A 16,259-nucleotide genomic window follows, 5' to 3' on the forward strand; every position below is an offset into this window, starting at 1 on the left:
GTGATTACATTTTAAGTTCAACAAGAATGGTACAGCAAATGCTATTAACTTGGATGTAAAGGAATTATAGCATGGAAAATTGCATGATGTAAAAGTAAAACAATGAAAATTGAAAGGAAAACTAAAGATATTTATTTCACAAAATAAAGGGTATCTACAACAGGTTTGTCCCATTCAGGAGGAAGAATATGCAAATAGGCAAAAAGTAGATAGATTCTAAGTTTTCCCATCACAAAACTTTTATAACTCACTAAAATTACAGATCATAGAATAACTAACCTACTTTATTCTTCTCCATTGTGTTCCATTTAGTTGTACACTTCATAACTTTGTATCACAAAAAAACTTTATTTTTTGTTAATGTGGTGTAAAAAGAATATAAATTTGAGAAGCTGGGATAAGAAACTGAAACGATCGTGCTGATGACTTTCACAGTATGTCACTCAACTTCTAATCAGGGAATTAAAAAAAGAGTATTCATCCTCTTCCCCAAAGTGTGTTGCTACATTTCACTTTCTATTATCTTATCTCCCGAGTCCGGGGCCACTTACACTTACCTTTATGTCTAAAGTTTGGATTGTGGTGTTTGTACACAGTCCGTACAACAGCAATTTGGCACCTAAGAAAGCAAAAAAAAATTAAGGTTTTGTACAAAGATACTTAGTACTGCTATTAGAGGTCTACAAAGGGCAAACATCTGACAAATCTTTTAGATTATAAATCTATTCATTAATTATTCCCCATTTAATTATTCCCCATTTACTGTATATATCAATAATTTTGCAAAGCTATACAATTAAAAAAAAAAGAAACAATATGTTCCCTTTTGTCTAGTCTTTATGGGCCATGTACCTCCTGCAGCTAAGAGGGCAGGCGGGTAAGCTAGCCACAGGCCAAAGCCATTGGCTACATAATGCAAGGACTGCGCATGGATACCTTGGGGTCAAAACTCTCTTCTGCTTTTCTTTCAGTATGAGGTACCTATTTTCCATTGGGCACTTCACCATAGCAACACAGGTGAATAACTTAATGCAACAAAGGAAAGTTACCTATTCTAGTGCACTAAGCACTTCTGTAAAATTGAAAGCAGAAAATACCAAAGAGAGAAACAAATGAAGGGCTGCAAATACTCAAACATAGAAAAGATGGATTCCAAAAAGTTAATCAAGTAACATTGATCCCACACTTTACAAGTACTGCAGGCATAGGAGTTTGCATTTTATTTTTCAAAATTTATCTTGCTAATCTATATTCTAATTATACAAAATATGAAACTTAAATGATTTAAAGATTTTTTTTTATGCTCTCACTTTTACAGAACTGACTATACAGTTGGTAATCCAATGTAACAGGTCAGTGGAGAATTGGCCTCAAACAAGACAAGTGTCATGGTGCGACCATGCATCTCCAAGAATGAACATAACCAGCATGGTGGCATGCTTGTGACATAAGCTTGCTGGAAAACATTGCTCTCAAGTTAGTAGTACTGGAATATAGGAACAGGAGTAGACCATTCAGCCCCTTGAGCCCATTCAATTAGACTGCAATGGATCTGTATCTCAACTCCATTTAGAAGTTGTTGGAGTAGGCCCAGTTTAAAAATAATTTTCTGATATTGATCTATGTTTTTGGCATATTTAGTTGAGCAATCATCAATTTCCTCTTGTATCATTTTGAAACATGGATTAGAAATGGCTAATAACTGAAGTTAGCTTTATTCAGTTGGTAGCACTCTCACCTCAGGGTCAGACGGTTGAGAGTTCAAACCCTACTCCAGGATTTGAGCTCAATCTTAGCTGGTACTCCAGTGCAATACTGAGGGAGTGCTGAATTGTCAATGTTGTCATTCTTAAATTGGGACATTAAACAGAGGCCTGTTCAGGTGGATGATAATTTTCAGCATTCTTCATCTAATGTAGCTATGAAGAATTACAGATCCCATGACACTTTTTGAAAAAGGCTGGTAAATTCTCCCAGTGTCCTGACCAGTACTTTTCCCTTAATGAATACCATGCAATAAAACAGATTAACGGATCTTTCATTTAATTATTGTTTGTGGGATCTTGCTGTGCACAAACTGACTGACATTTTTGCCCATATGCAGTCACCTCACTTCAAACAAAGTGTGTGAAGCACTGAGATGTTGCTCACAGGTGTGATAAGGAGCTATATAAATGCAATCTTCCTTTTCCTTTCTAATAACTAATGCTTGTACTAAGTAATAAAAGTACATAAGAATAATATAAGCACATTTGTGACTAAATTAGGTGAAGAGCACAATAGATTACACAACCCACTGAAATATTTCTAATTATTAATACAGATCATCTTGAACTTAACATGTTTAGTGTCTATGGACTGTATCTCAATATTGCAATATTTTTGTACAAATTTCCAGATTAGAAGGTTCATTTAATCTTGTCACAGGTGTTCTGCCCTCCCTGATCACATTATTAAGGGATCATTACCATACCTTCTTCATTCAGCATGCAGTCACAAAGCATTATCTCTGTGAACACTATGTCATTCATTAAAACCTTTCCCAGGACTGCACATGTGTCAACAGAGAGTGACTGTGTGGAGAGATCCAGCCTTTTCCTCACGTTCCCATCACAAGCATCGTGCAACTGATTCAGGACACATTCTTGTGGCTCAATACAAGTTTCTTTACAAAGGCGAAGGTAAGTTCTCTTGAAATCATCCATCATTAAAATCTCAGTTAAACTTGCTCCAGTTATTCAATGTAACATTTTTCTGTGAAAAGGGCAACAAGCAAACATATTACCAGTGGGGTAGTCTGACATTACTACAATTATTTCCCTCTACTGCAGACCCTGTACCAACCCATGACTAAAGATAGACATTAACACAGTTCTCACATTACGGGGTAGAAACAAAAATGCAACTTGCCTGGGCAAGATAACATTCACATGCATTGCATGCTTCAACTGTTTTCAAGGAGGTAAAGATCCAACACAAGACTGCCTTCATTACCCAACTTTAACTGTATATATATATATCGTCTCGACTGCCAGTGCTGTGGAACTTGCCCCACCTGTATTGTGGGGCAGATTGTATATGTGCAGTTGTTTAAAATATGCAGACTGTAACTTTCATTTCTAACCACTGGGCCTTCCCCAACGGCTGAGGAAGGTCCATAGAGCCTGGCAACTTCCAAACTTCATTGCTGGCCTGTATAGATAGAATGAACATTCAACAACTTACATTTATATACCGCATTTAACAGAAAAATGTCCCAAGGTGATCACAAAAAAGGATTCCAAGCTAAAGGAGGAGAAATTAGCAGGAGTGGCCAAAAGCTTATTCAAAGAGGGGAGTTTTAAGCAGGCTCTTAAAGGAGGAGAGGGGGGGGGCGTGGAAGGTTTAGGGAAGAAATTTCAGAATGTGGGCTAGATACGACCAGAAATAAGTGGCAATTTAGCCCCACAGAAAACAATCTCTTCAGGTGGATCAAAGCTCTTCCACGGGTAGTATTGCTGCAGTTGAAATGTGTTATCGGTTACACTGCTGTAGGTTAAATTCAACATTACTTTTCACCTTTTAAAGTAGAGTGTATGGTACATAAGAACATAAGTAGGAGCAGGAGTAGGCCATACGACCCCTCGGGCCTGCTCCGCCATTCAATAGGATCATGGCTGATCCGAACTTAGACTCACGTCCACTTCCCTGCCCTCTCCCCGTAACCCCTTATTCCCTTATCAGCTAGGAAACTGTCTATCTCCGTTTTAAATTTATTTAATGTCGCAGCTTCCACAACTCTGAGGTAGCAAATTCCATAGATTTACTACCCTCTGAGTGAAGAAGTTTCTGCTCATCTCAGTTTTGAAAGGGCAGCCCCTTATTTTAAGATTATGCCCCCTAGTTCTAGTCTCATCCATCAGTGGAAACATCCTCCCCGCATCCACCCGATCAAGCCCCCTCACAATCTTATATGCTTCGATAAGATCACGCCTCATTCTTCTGAACTCCAATGAGTAGAGGCCCAACCTACTCAACCTTTCCTCATAAGTCAATCCCCTCATCTCCGGAATCAACCGAGTGAACCTTCTCTGAACTGCCTTGAGAGCAAGTATATCTTTTCTTAAATATGGAAACCAAAACTGTACGCAGTATTCCAGGTGTGGCCTCACCAGTACCCTGTATAACTGCAGCAAGACTTCCCTGCTTTTATACTCCATCCCCCTTGCAATAAAAGCCAAGATCCCATTGGCCTTCCTGATCACCTGCTGTACCTGCATACTAACCTTCTGTGTTTCATGCACCAGGACCCCCAGATCCCTTTGTACTGTAACACTTTGCAGTTTCTCTCCATTTAGATAATAACTTGCTCTTTGATTTTTTTCTGCCAAAGTGCATAACCTCACACTTTCCAACATTATATTCCATCTGCCAAATTTTTGCCCACTCACCCAGCCTGTCTATGTCCTTTTGCAGGTTTTTTATGTCCTCCTCACTCACTGCTTTCCCTCCTATCTTTGTATCGTCGGCAAACTTGGATACGTTGCACTCAGTCCCTTCCTCCAAATCGTTAATATAGATTGTAAAGAGTTGGGGTCCCAGCACGGACCCCTGCGGAACACCACTAGTTACTGATTGCCGACCCGAGAATGAACCATTTATCCCAACTCTCTGTTTTCTGTTAGATAGCCAATCTTCCACCCATGCCAGTATATTGCCCCCAATCCTGTGATTTTTTAATCTTGTGCAGTAATCTTTTGTGTGGCACCTCGTCAAATGCCTTTTGGAAGTCCAAATACACCACATCCACTGGTTCCCCTTTATCCACCCTGTTTGTTACGTCCTCAAAGAATTCGAGCAAATTTGTCAAACATAACTTCCCCTTCGTAAAACCATGCTGACTCTGTCCGATTAAATTATGCTTATCCAAATGTCCTGTTACTGCTTCCTTAATAATGGACTCCAACATTTTACCAACCACATATGTTAGGCTAACTGGTCTATAGTTTCCAGCCTTTTGTCTGTCTCCCTTTTTAAATAAGGGTGTTACATTAGCAGTTTTCCAATCTGCTGGGACCTTTCCTGAATCCAGGGAGTTTTGGAAAATTACCACCAATGCATCCACAATCCCTACCGCTACTTCTCTCAAGACCCTAGGATGTAAGCCATCAGGTCCAGGGGATTTGTCCGCCTTTAGTCCCATTATCTTACCGAGTACCACCTCCTTAGTGATTTTAATCGTGTTTAGCTCCTCCCCCCCTATAGTACTTGACCTTAGTTTATAGCAAAGCTGCTAATATATAAATTTGACTAATGCTATATTTTAAATTTAATTAAAAACAAAAATGTACCACCCACAACCTAGTGGAGCAATGCAACACATTACACCAAAAATTAGTATGGCACAAGTTTATTTCCTTAAATTTCTCATGTACTGATTTGATATCCTTATCCCTTGTAGCCAATAAATAGTAGTAACGAGAGGTTGAACACTTCTTCAGGGGGGTCAAATTGAATTTAAGTCAGTAGGTCAATTACTCCTGCCCATCTTTTGGATAGCTAGTTAGAGTGAGCTTAGTAGAGACCCAGGAACACAAAATATTTGCACCAGTGTCAGGGAATGGTGCATACCATAGTAAAATATAAAGAACAAATGTTCATTATCATGCCCCATACCAGCTTTTACCTCTGCAACCAAGTTACATTTCCATATTACCACTTTATACATAGGTACAATCAAAATAGTAACCGTTAACTTATCTAACTGATCCTGGGTAAACATGTACTATCCTAAAATATTATATAAAATACATTTTTCCAAAACAACGATACATACATTCCACAACACGCCAGAGAAGATGAAATCTGATAAGATTCTAGGGTTAGCTCCTGTGTATTTCGCATACGCTGGACCAACTCGTATTACAGAGTAAACAACACGAGACTCAATGGGTTAAATTGTGTCGGTTGCATAAGGAGCTGATAACAGCGGCCTGGCCGGCGCCAAAAATGTCCAAAGCCAAACGAAATGGAGTGTGCCAGATAACTTTTAAATCGTGTAACAGAGAGGGGGGGGGAAGCATACGTGGCGGAGAAAAACGAAATACTGCGGGCGCTGAAAATCTGAAATAAAAGCAGAAAATGCTGGCAACACTCAGCAGGTCAGACAGCATCTGTGGAGAGAGGAACAGAGTTAACGTATCAGGTCGATGACCCTCCATCAGATCAGAGAAAAGGGAAGAACTGTTAACAGGAAGCTCTCGAGTGCTTGGTAGAGAAAGTCGCTGTGTCAGAAGCAGCTGAGACACACACAAACCGGTAACACAAGCTGCACAACTTTACAACAGCACCTTAACCCCAAAGAATGACCACTAAAAACAACTTTACAACACAGCGTAAACGGCACACGAACCAAAGAATTAACGAGTCCCAACACCAGAGCAACACAAACTCTCCAGTGACGGGAGAGGAGAACAAGATTGAAGCCTGGAGACCCATCGCAGGGCAGTCTTTTTACCTTTAAACAACTGGTTCTAAACAGCCAGAATGCGGCGAGCAAGAGAGGGGTGAAGTTTCAGGAAGGCGTTGCCGGACAGGCAGTCTCAGCACGGCTCAGTGCAGGGATACAGGGTAGCCCGGCACTCTTGTCCATTACCCCTCGGTTACCTGGCATCAATTCACTAGTTACCGAGTTGTGTGTGAGGGAGGCGGGGGGGGGGAAGCTGTGGATAAACTGTCCAGCTGACATGAGCAAAGCTGCGTGTTTGTGATCAGGTTAAAGTACATTTGCTATACTGACTCCATTGTTTATCACTTACACACACTCTCCCCCAGCAGCAGCAGCGGCGACTCTCCCCGGCCCGGTGGCTCGAGCGCCGCGGCCGCCCCGTCTCCATGCAGCGGGGCATTGTGGGACGAGCAAGTACTCGGCCAATCCATGGGCGAGGGGGGTGGGGGGGGGGCAGGTGCCGTGTGCGCTCGCGCACCAAGCCTTCTGGGAGCTGTAGTCTCACTCGTCATTGCCGGGGCCGCGCGTGGATTGGTCAGCGGACTACATTGACCGGCAGGCACTGCGCCCCCGGGCAGGTCATTCGGGGTCATAACCGAAAACTGGACTCCCAACAGAAAGAGGCAGAGCGCCATCCTCAGCGCGAGGAACTGCAGCCGAGTGCGCGGAAGGGGCTGACATTTTGCTCCTTCGAACGAAATATGAGTAAGTTGCAACGAAGTTGTGAGAAAAAGCACCGTTTTTTAAAAAAATATACGAAATGGTAGGAACACACAAGCATTTCAAGATGCAAATTGTGAGAATGCGCTTTGGTTAGCGGTAACTCGAAATATCAGCCAGCCGTGCTGCACTTGCAGTGATTGTTTCGCTTTTTTTTTTATTTCACTGAAGCACTTAACAGGTCACTTAACCCCCACCCCCCAAGTAAAGTTTATTTTAAAAAAAAACTTTTTTTTTTGAGAAGCACGAAAATGGCAGACAGGAGAATCCGCAAGGCTCGTTTCAGCAGCCGCGACCTGTGTGTCCTGGTGGACGCGGTCATGGAGAGACGGGAGGATATCTTCGGCAGGGGAGGCGAGCCGCCCGACATGCAGAGGAGGCGCGATGCATGGCAGGACGTTACAGACCGAGTCAATGCCGTTTCCGGGACTCGCAGGACCTGGGAGGAAGTCCGCAAGAAGGTCCACGACTTAAAAAAAAGCACAAAGGTAAGGTAGGCATGCATAGCCCTTGTCAGATAAGGAGCAAGCATTGCCAGGGAAAGTTGCAACAATTAGAAATGCAAACCCCCCCCCCCCCCCCCAAAAGCTCTGTAGTGATCAGAGAAATGTTAGCAACAAGCATTAAGAATAAGGATTAAGGAATAAGAATTGAGCATTAAGAATATCACCATCTCGTCTCGTTTTGAATAATGTCTCTTCACTTCTTTTGTTCTGTCCCAGCCCTGCCTTTAGATCTATTTCATTTCCTTTCCAGTTTTGAAAAAGGGTTAGACCCGAAACGTCGACTAATTTCTCTCCACGGATGTTGCCTGGCCTGCTGAGTTTTTCCAGCATTTTCTGTTGTTAAGAATAAGGGTTTATACAAGTTTCATTATTCATTGCTATGACAGGAGCATGCATCTACTGCAGCAAGGCAGTTTCTTAGGTCAATTTACTGTCTTAGACCGCTATACTCTTACTTTTGAAGGAAAAACTCGCTTATAATAGAAGATCATGGCAGGCAGCGGGTGGTGGTCCCCCAGATGTCAAAACGTTGACGGAATTTGAAAATGATATGATCGTTGTGTTTGGAAAGGAGAGTCTTGAAGGCCTTCGACCTGTGGATATTGGTACAATGCCAAGACATATTCGTAAGTAATATATTATTCAGGTATTCTGTTATTTGCACAAAATATTAAATGAACATGTCCATACAAGCAGGTTATTTTGTATGAATGACAGTGCAGCACCCAAATGGATGTGTGCTTATGCACTCATAATGTATGCTTTTTCCCTTTTCAAAGCACAAAGAGAGCACAGTGGACTGCATGTTGCATCAGCAGAAGAGCAACATACACCTGAATGCCAATTGTCACCGGTCCCATTTGAAGCAGGCACCAGCACAGAAACACCTCTGGTTAGAGGTATAAAGGATGAGAATCAGGAAACACCAAGTGAGTCACTGAGCACTAGTGAAGAATGGGAGGAAGTGGTGGTGGGTGATGAGGGGACAACTGTTGAAGCATGGAGACCCAGCATGGTAGGTGCCCCTCCTGGGCTGGATGCAGTTACAGACCTTAATGGGCCTGCTTTCAAACGGAGGCTGTTAGAACATGGGGTCCGTGTTGAGCAGTCACTTGCCTTCATGCACACCACTTTGGAAGATGGGATGGTTAGGTTGGACCAGCGGTTGTCCTCATTGCACTCTGCCATTGAGCAGATGGCAACACCAGTGGCATCTGCAGTAGAAACCTCACTTATGCAAGCTGTAGGCACAGCAGGAGCATCTCTTATGAATGCTCATTGTGTTGCTATGGAAGCTTTGGGATCAAAACTTAAAGAAGCAGTCATGGCTGGTTTTGATTCACTAGGAGAACGGTTACATGTAACCATGACAGAGGGATTCAAAAATCTCATTGAAGCACAATGTTCTACACTTACACAGATGATTGCGTATTGTGAGGAGATGCCCTCCACCAGTGGCATGAGTCAAGTTCAGGCAGTTGACACTCATGTCAGTACTAGTTCTGTGCCACCACACATCTCTGCACAAGTAACAGGGAGGGTAGTAATTTGACAAAAAATAAAAATATGCCCCATTATGGTTATGTATTCTTGAACTCTTAACGTAAAAAAATCTACTGTACTTTAAATTCAAAATAGCTGCAGGCATCACCCTGTTTTCTTGGTTGCCATATTCTACTTCAGAGGGTACCTTTTTGAGAAGTGTTGTTTCAAACCTAATTAACACCACTGTGCATTTAAAAAGATGTCCCAGTAAACGGGGTGATATTGTTGTGTGATGTAACATCCATGTTAAGGTTGTACTTGAAAATATTTATACCTTTAGGCTGTAGATAAGTTAACATTTGGGAGTAGCATCCACAAACTTACCTATCTACCATTTAACTCAGGACAATGTATACTTAATTCTGCATTACCATTCTATAGTGTTTTTTGTAACATTGTATTGCAGCAGTCTAGTTAAAATTGTGCCATTGCTAATTGTTGGCTGGAATTAATGCTGTCCTGCTCCAGGCAATTATTCACCCTCATTGTCAAATGCAATCTCATCATGGTTGGCTATAAAAATATACTTAAAATGCATTAAAAGAAAAATATAGCTCAAACTTCACGTTTGAAACCCTGCTAAAACCTGAAAAAGAGGCATTTCTAGAGTTAGTGCTGGAAAAGTATTAAAGAGTCGGTTTTAAAACAAAAAGACTATTTCCAAATGTTGCAGGAACAGATCCTTTTTAACCTCAGATCAACTGCTCCAAGAACATTTGTTTTAATTTAAGGCTGTGTAGTATTAACCTAATGTTTTTATGTGTGCAATTTTATAAATAAATATTGCAGTCATTTTCACCTGTACAATTCTGGCCCTGTGTTTGATATTTTGCTATTTCGAGGAGACTGACTATGTGGAACACAGTTCTATACAATCCAATGTGCACTTTACTGCATTTAGGGTAACTTTTTTAATCCAGGGTTGCATAATCTCTGCAAAGCCAGAAGACTTAAGGCATATGCTAATGGATCATGGGAGACCAGGTCAATTCATAGGACCTGTAGTGAAGCTGTTGAAGGAGAAAATATTGTTAAAAAGCCTAACGGCATCACGGAAACATACTCAAAAAAATAGTTCAGTTTACATATTTTCTTCCAAGGGGCTGTGTAATTCAACTTTTTCTGTAGCTTGAGCAGGTGGCTCAGCCAACAGTGAAGTTAAATTCAGTTGAATGAAAAGAACTTTCTTTGAAACAAAAACAATTGCAAGCACAACCATGCTAATAAAGCTTAAGGTATCAATGTATTCATCTGGTATGCACTGTGTAATCAAATTGTACAATGGCTTCATTTCGCACATGGTAGTCCCACGTCTCGAACAGGAGCATAAACACTCCGAAGTAGTGTTGGAACCAATGACATGGGGAAGAGCAATACAGAGGTCTCAAAGGGAGTTTGAGGAGTTGGGTGTTAGATTAAAAAACAGGGCCTCAAGGGTATTAATTGCAGAATGACTTCTGGAGCCCCACATTAGGTCAGGTTAGGAAGGAGCAGGTTAGACATCAACATGTGGCTTGACAGTGTAGAAGGGAGAATTTCAGATTTCTAGGACATTGGGATGAATTATAGGGAGCAGCTCCACACACAGGGTGGAGACTTCATCTGAACCAACCAGAGATGTTAAGGCAGTCCCGAATAGTAAGCTTAAGGAGGGCAATGGAGAGAAATAACTTGGGGTAAGATAGAGAGGTAAAAAGAACTTGCATTTATATAGCGCCTTTCACAGCCTTAGGATGTCCCAAAGGTGTGTAGTCACTGTTGCTTTGTAGGCAAATGTCGCAGCCAATTTGTACGCAGCAAAGTGGCAGAAGTAACAGTTAGATAAATGGCCAGTTAATCCATTTTTGATGTTGGTTGAGGGATAAATATTGGCCAGGACACTGGAAGAACTCCCCTCACCTTCCAATAATGCCTTGGAAACTCTTGTAGCCATTTGGGACCTTGGTTTAAAGTTTCACTGTCAGTACAGCACTGAAGTGTCAGCCTAGATTATGTCCTAAAGTGCCTTAAGTGGGGTGGAAGTGCTAGCACTGAGTAAAAATCTGACATTTAAGGGTAAGGAGAAGAGTACTGAAGACATAAATGGAAAGGATGCCAAGATGTCTAAAAAGGTCACCGTTGTAAAGGTTATATGTGAACATACAAAATATTAGAAATGAAGTCAAGGAACGAGAGACACTAATTAGAATGAGGAGACATGATATAACCTCAACAAAAACTTCGCTTCTGCCTGGATGATACTGGAAACTAACATATTTGCACTTGTAAAACTTAGAGAAGGGAAAAAGGGAGGAGTAAACTTATTGATGAAGGAATAATTAGCCATAAAAATATTTTATTGGTGGTATTTAGGCAGTCTGATAGTTAAGAAATATTAAGGGATTTATTAATATGGGATATGTCATAATTGCCAAATAGTGGGAAAGAAATAGATTTGTAGGTGATTTAGAGGTTATCAGCAGTAACCAGAGTTCTAATAATGATTCTGTCTAACATAAGGTAGTTGCATTAAGGCAAAGGTTTGTGGTCAAAATGAGGTCCCTTGTCTGTATCCTAATGGCAAGCACCCATGCACTAGGAATGTATCTAGGCTATCCGATAGGATGGAAAATCAGGTAGTCGCTGCTGGGGTGGGTGAGGTACTAGGGGCCGGCACCCCTCGAAAGAATGCTAAAGTTACAAAGGGGGCCGGATTTGAAAAGTGTTTTAAAATGATAACCTTTTACTTTGGGTTACCAAACCTGGGCCTACATTTTCCATTTGGCAGCCTCTCCTGTCAGAACCTCTTCACAATTTTAAAAACTATTAAATGGAGAGAGATGGGCTTAGGGACTTAGGTCTGTCTAGCTTGCTGGACAAGGGAAAGGAGGAGAAGCAGCTTAACAATTGGTCTCTACCATGGCAATGAATTTTCTCACACTCGTTAGCCACAAGGGGGCAGTGGAGAGGTGTTTAAGGAGCCAGTTGCCAGTGGAGGAAAGGAAGCTGAGCTTATCTTTCCCCTCCAGGATGATCCCAGAGTTCTGGCAGAAGAGGTAAACCATGATCTGGAGCTGGATCGGGTATGCTCAAGTTTGCAAACCTGGGGCTGGAGGGGATGAAGATGGGGGCAATACAGGGATAGGAGATAAAGGCTTGAAGAAATCAGACAGAAACAGTTAGGTATATTTATGCATGGTTAAGAAAGTAGGGTTTAGAAAGGGACATGCTGCACCCAAACCAGATTGGTATCAATGTCCCTGAATTGATGATATATAGGGCAGGGAGAGGGATAAACAAAAATGGCAATTAATAAAGACCAAATCAGAAATGCATATTAAAATGTGTCTATATGATTGCTAGAAGTAGCAAGATGACTACACTTGAGCCTGTTCTGACAGTTGGAAACTATAATGAAGGGGTGCACATGCAACTGAGATCTAAGAGTGTCAGGAAATGGTGTGGTGAGGGGAAGAGAAAATTTATGAATGAATTAACAAACCCAGGAATGGATGGAAATTGGTTCCAGGGAGGGCGTGCCAACCAACGCAAAGCCTCAGTGGTGACAGGACAAAGCATAAGCCCCGTGAGAAATAATTGTAAATAAAAAAAACTTTAAGGCTCTCGTAATCCGAGCTGGTCACCTCAATGCATCTACGGTGGAGCCAGGCCCGGGAGGTCTCAAAAATAAGTCAGCAACAGTACTACCTTTATTGGCTTAAGTTATGCTTGGAGGAGCATGAATGCTCCTTCTAGCCCCACAGAAATAAATCTTACTTTTGGGCTCCTCTTTCATTGGACCACCTGCTGAAACTGTAGAGCATGCACAGTGCCCTCGCTGCTCCATTCTGTCCTAAATTGGCAATTGGGGTCCTATGTACATCATCAGACCTCGATTTGCATATTGAAGGGGCTTCAGCTGCCCTACAGTAGGCCCCTTTGAAGGTGGTTGCGACCAGCGCCAATGAGGTGCTATGTCATTGCTGGGCAGCTACCACCCCATTTATGACAGGTGGCCGATGTTAGAATCTAGCACAAAGTATGGAGAACTGAGGCAAGTTACAGCAACAGAAAATTGCGACAGAGATTGTGTGATACCAGCATAACTGACACTATCTACAATTTTTTTTTGTAAGTGTTGCATCTGTAGTGTAAGACTACAAATATATAATAGAAAGATTACTAAGTGAGAAGTATGTTAATGTTAAGCCACATCTCCAAGTTTTTCCAAGTACTTGAGCATATTACATTTTCTTTGATATTTGTCCTTGAATGATTAAATTGTTTAAGTGGTAAAAAATAATTGTGCTGACTTCCTGAGTCATCAGCTGTTGACCAATTCAATGATGCAAAAGTAGTCTTTCAACAGCAAGTCATGATACTGCTAATTAAGGGCGCACAATTCTTTTCAAATGTTTGTGCTTCAAAGCTGGCTGTTTTCTGCACTTGCAAACACTCTTGAAAGAGTCTGTACACAGACCAGCCCACTGATTATCTTGGCAACAATGAAGTTAGTGAACAGTTAAAGGGGTGCGTGGTTGGAATCTTCAGTGACCCTGCTGTCATTTAGTTGCTGATTGTATCAATGCCCAGGTGATCAAAAAATATTAATGTACCATCATCCTTCAAGTGCAACATTACTTCACAAAGGGCCCATATTCAATGGCTCATCCTCCGCCATTTCCGCCACCTCCAGCATGATCCCACCACCAAACACATCTTCCCCTCCCCTTTCAACATTCTGAAGGACCGTTCCCTCCGCGACACCTTGGTTCACTTCTCTATTACCCCCAACGCCCACTCCCCTGCCCACGGTACTTCCCCATACAAGCACAGGAGATGCAACACCTGCCCTTTTACCTCCTCCCCACCGTCCAGGGCCCAGACACTCCTTCCAGGTAAAACAGTGATTTACTACTTGTACTTTCAATTTGGTATGCTGTATTCCCAGCTCACGATGCAGTCTCCGCTACATTGGGGAGACCAAATGCAGATTTTTTTAAAAATTGTTTATGGGATGTGGGCGTCGCTGGCAAGGTCAGCATTTATTTTCCTCAAGAAGATGGGGGTGAGCCGCCGCCTTGAACTGCTGCAGTCCGTGTGGTGAAGGTACTCCCAGTGCTGTTAGGGAGGGAGTTCCAGGATTTTGACCCAGCGACGATCAAGGATCAGCGATAAACTTCTAAGTCAGGATGGTGTGTGACTTGGAGGCGGTGGTGTTCCCATACACCTGCTGCCCGTGTGCTTCTAGGTGGAAGAGGTCGTGGGTTTGGGAGGTGCTGCCGAAGAAGCCTTGGCGAGTTGCTGCAATGCATCTTGTAGTTGGTACATACTGCAGCCACGGTATGCCGGTGCTGGAGGGAGTGATTGTTTAAGGTAGTGGATGAGGTGCTAATCAAGCGGGTTGCTTTGTCCTGGATGGTGTCGAGCTTCTTACGTGTTGTTGGAGCTGCACTCATCCAGCCCGTGGAGCGTTTTCCCTCATTGACTTCAGTTTTACTGGGGCTCCTTGATGACACCACACTCAGTCAAATGCTGCCTTGATATCAAGGGCTGTCACTCTCACCTCACCTCTGGAATTCAGCTCCTTTATCCATGTTTGGACCAAGGCTGTAACGAGGTCAGGAGCTGAGTGGTCGTGGCAGAACCCAAACTGGGCATCAGTGAGCAGGTTATTGGTAAGTGTCACTTGATAGTACTGTCGATGACACTTGGCATTTCTGGCTGAAGAGCCTTGTCTTTTGCACTCACGTGCTGGGCTCCACCATCATTGAGGATGGGGATACTCATGGAGTCTCCTCCTCCCGTTAGTTGTTTAATGGTCCACCACCATTCACATCTGGATGTGGTAGGACTGCAGAGCTTTGATCTGATCCGTTGATTGTGGGATCACTTAGCCCTAGCTAAATCATGCATGTAGTGCTGTGTTGTAGCTTCCCCAGGTTGGCACCTCATTTTTAGATACGCCTGGTGCTGATCCTGGCATGCTCTTCTCATGGGGTGACCGCTTTGCGGAACATCTCCGTTCACTCTAAGCGTGTCCGAGCATCCGGTCGCCTGTCATTTTAATTCTCCGGACCACTCCCACCTCGGCCTCCTACACCGTTCCAATGAAGCTGAACGTAAGCTCGAGGAACAGCACCTCATCTTTCTCTTAGGCACTTTACAGCCTTCTGGACTCAACATTGAGTTTAACAATTTCAGATCACAACCTCTGCCCCCATTTTTTCAGATGCCAGCTGTGACTGATGATTCTGATATTCCCATTTATACCTCCTCTCGACCCATCTTTTGTTCCGTTGTACGGCCCTCCTCTCTGCTCCGTTACGTCCAAGGGACGCAGACTTGAATGAATATAGCGGACAACTGGTTTAGCCATTCACCGCCAGATCTGGCTGAACCACATAAAGCATTATCAGGTCCTGCTCGCTGTCAAAATTGCTCACTATTCCAGAATCTTTCTGGAATGCAAAGGTAAACACCGGCTTCTATTTTCCACTGCTAACCGTCTTTTTAAACCCCTCTCCCGTCTCCACCCCATCATCTCCGACAACAAGTGCGAGAAGCTCACAGACTTTTGTGTCTCCAAGATTGAGACCATCCGTTCAGCTGCCTTTGCCACTTCCCTTCCTTCCCCTAGCCCACCGGGCAAAACTTCCTCTAAGGTTCCCCCCGCCCTCGCTCTGAACTCGCATCTTTTTCCAGTTTCTCTCTGCTCTCGATCTTGTCCATGGGACCCATTTCCTATTCCCACCAAACTGCTGACCACCCAACTTCCTTTTCAGGCTCCCAGGTTAGCTGACATTGTTAATGGTTCTCTCTCCTCGGGTACTGTCCCCCTCTCCTTCAAATCTGCTGTCATCACCTCTCAAAAAACCAACCCTTGACTCGTCCATCCTTGCAAACTACCGCCCCATCTCCAACCTCCCCTTCCTCTCAAGTCTTTGAACTTGTCACTTACCAAATTTGTGCCAATCTTTCCCGCAATTCCATGTTTGGAGAGATTCAATCAGGTTTCCGCC

The 16,259-nt window shown here is 42.9% G+C and overlaps 2 protein-coding genes across 4 annotated transcripts in view; one reads left to right on the plus strand and one right to left on the minus strand.

Annotated features, from left to right (window-relative positions):
• Window positions 1–6,913, minus strand: part of lrrc45 (leucine rich repeat containing 45) — a 72,676-nt gene extending 65,763 nt beyond the window's left edge. Inside the window, exons 1-3 of the mRNA XM_085963599.1 lie at window positions 6,798–6,913; window positions 2,474–2,754; window positions 558–619 (exon numbers count right to left, since the gene is read on the minus strand). Coding sequence (XP_085819725.1) covers window positions 558–619; window positions 2,474–2,708 — 297 coding nt within the window. The 5' untranslated portion in view covers window positions 2,709–2,754; window positions 6,798–6,913. The remainder of the gene's footprint in view (window positions 1–557; window positions 620–2,473; window positions 2,755–6,797) is intronic.
• Window positions 6,914–7,070: 157 nt separating this feature from the next.
• Window positions 7,071–10,065, plus strand: LOC147102792 (uncharacterized). Of its 3 annotated transcripts, none has more exons than XM_085963604.1 (4): window positions 7,071–7,192; window positions 7,449–7,695; window positions 8,177–8,339; window positions 8,493–10,065. In XM_085963604.1, exons 2-4 carry the CDS (start codon window positions 7,459–7,461, stop codon window positions 9,263–9,265), a joined length of 1,173 nt encoding a protein of 390 aa, XP_085819730.1. In that variant the 5' UTR covers window positions 7,071–7,192; window positions 7,449–7,458; the 3' UTR covers window positions 9,266–10,065. The 3 variants fall into 3 exon arrangements, with proteins under 3 accessions (XP_085819730.1, XP_085819728.1, XP_085819729.1); XM_085963602.1 differs by having other exon boundaries at window positions 7,452–7,695; XM_085963603.1 differs by lacking the exon at window positions 7,071–7,192 and having other exon boundaries at window positions 7,199–7,695.
• Window positions 10,066–16,259: the final 6,194 nt, after the last annotated feature.

This window comes from Somniosus microcephalus, chromosome 21, assembly GCF_052327205.1.
Source record: "Somniosus microcephalus isolate GS21.2 chromosome 21, FLI_Smic_1.0, whole genome shotgun sequence".
NCBI classification, from domain to species: domain Eukaryota; kingdom Metazoa; phylum Chordata; class Chondrichthyes; order Squaliformes; family Somniosidae; genus Somniosus; species Somniosus microcephalus.

Coding starts and splice junctions, on each gene's coding strand:
- LOC147102792 (XM_085963604.1), top strand. CDS start 7,459: ATGGCAGACAGGAGAATCCGCAAGGCTCGTTTCAGCAGCCGCGACCTG. Junction 7,696..8,176: donor ACTTAAAAAAAAGCACAAAG/GTAAGGTAGGCA, acceptor TTACTTTTGAAG/GAAAAACTCGCTTATAATAG. Junction 8,340..8,492: donor TACAATGCCAAGACATATTC/GTAAGTAATATA, acceptor CCCTTTTCAAAG/CACAAAGAGAGCACAGTGGA.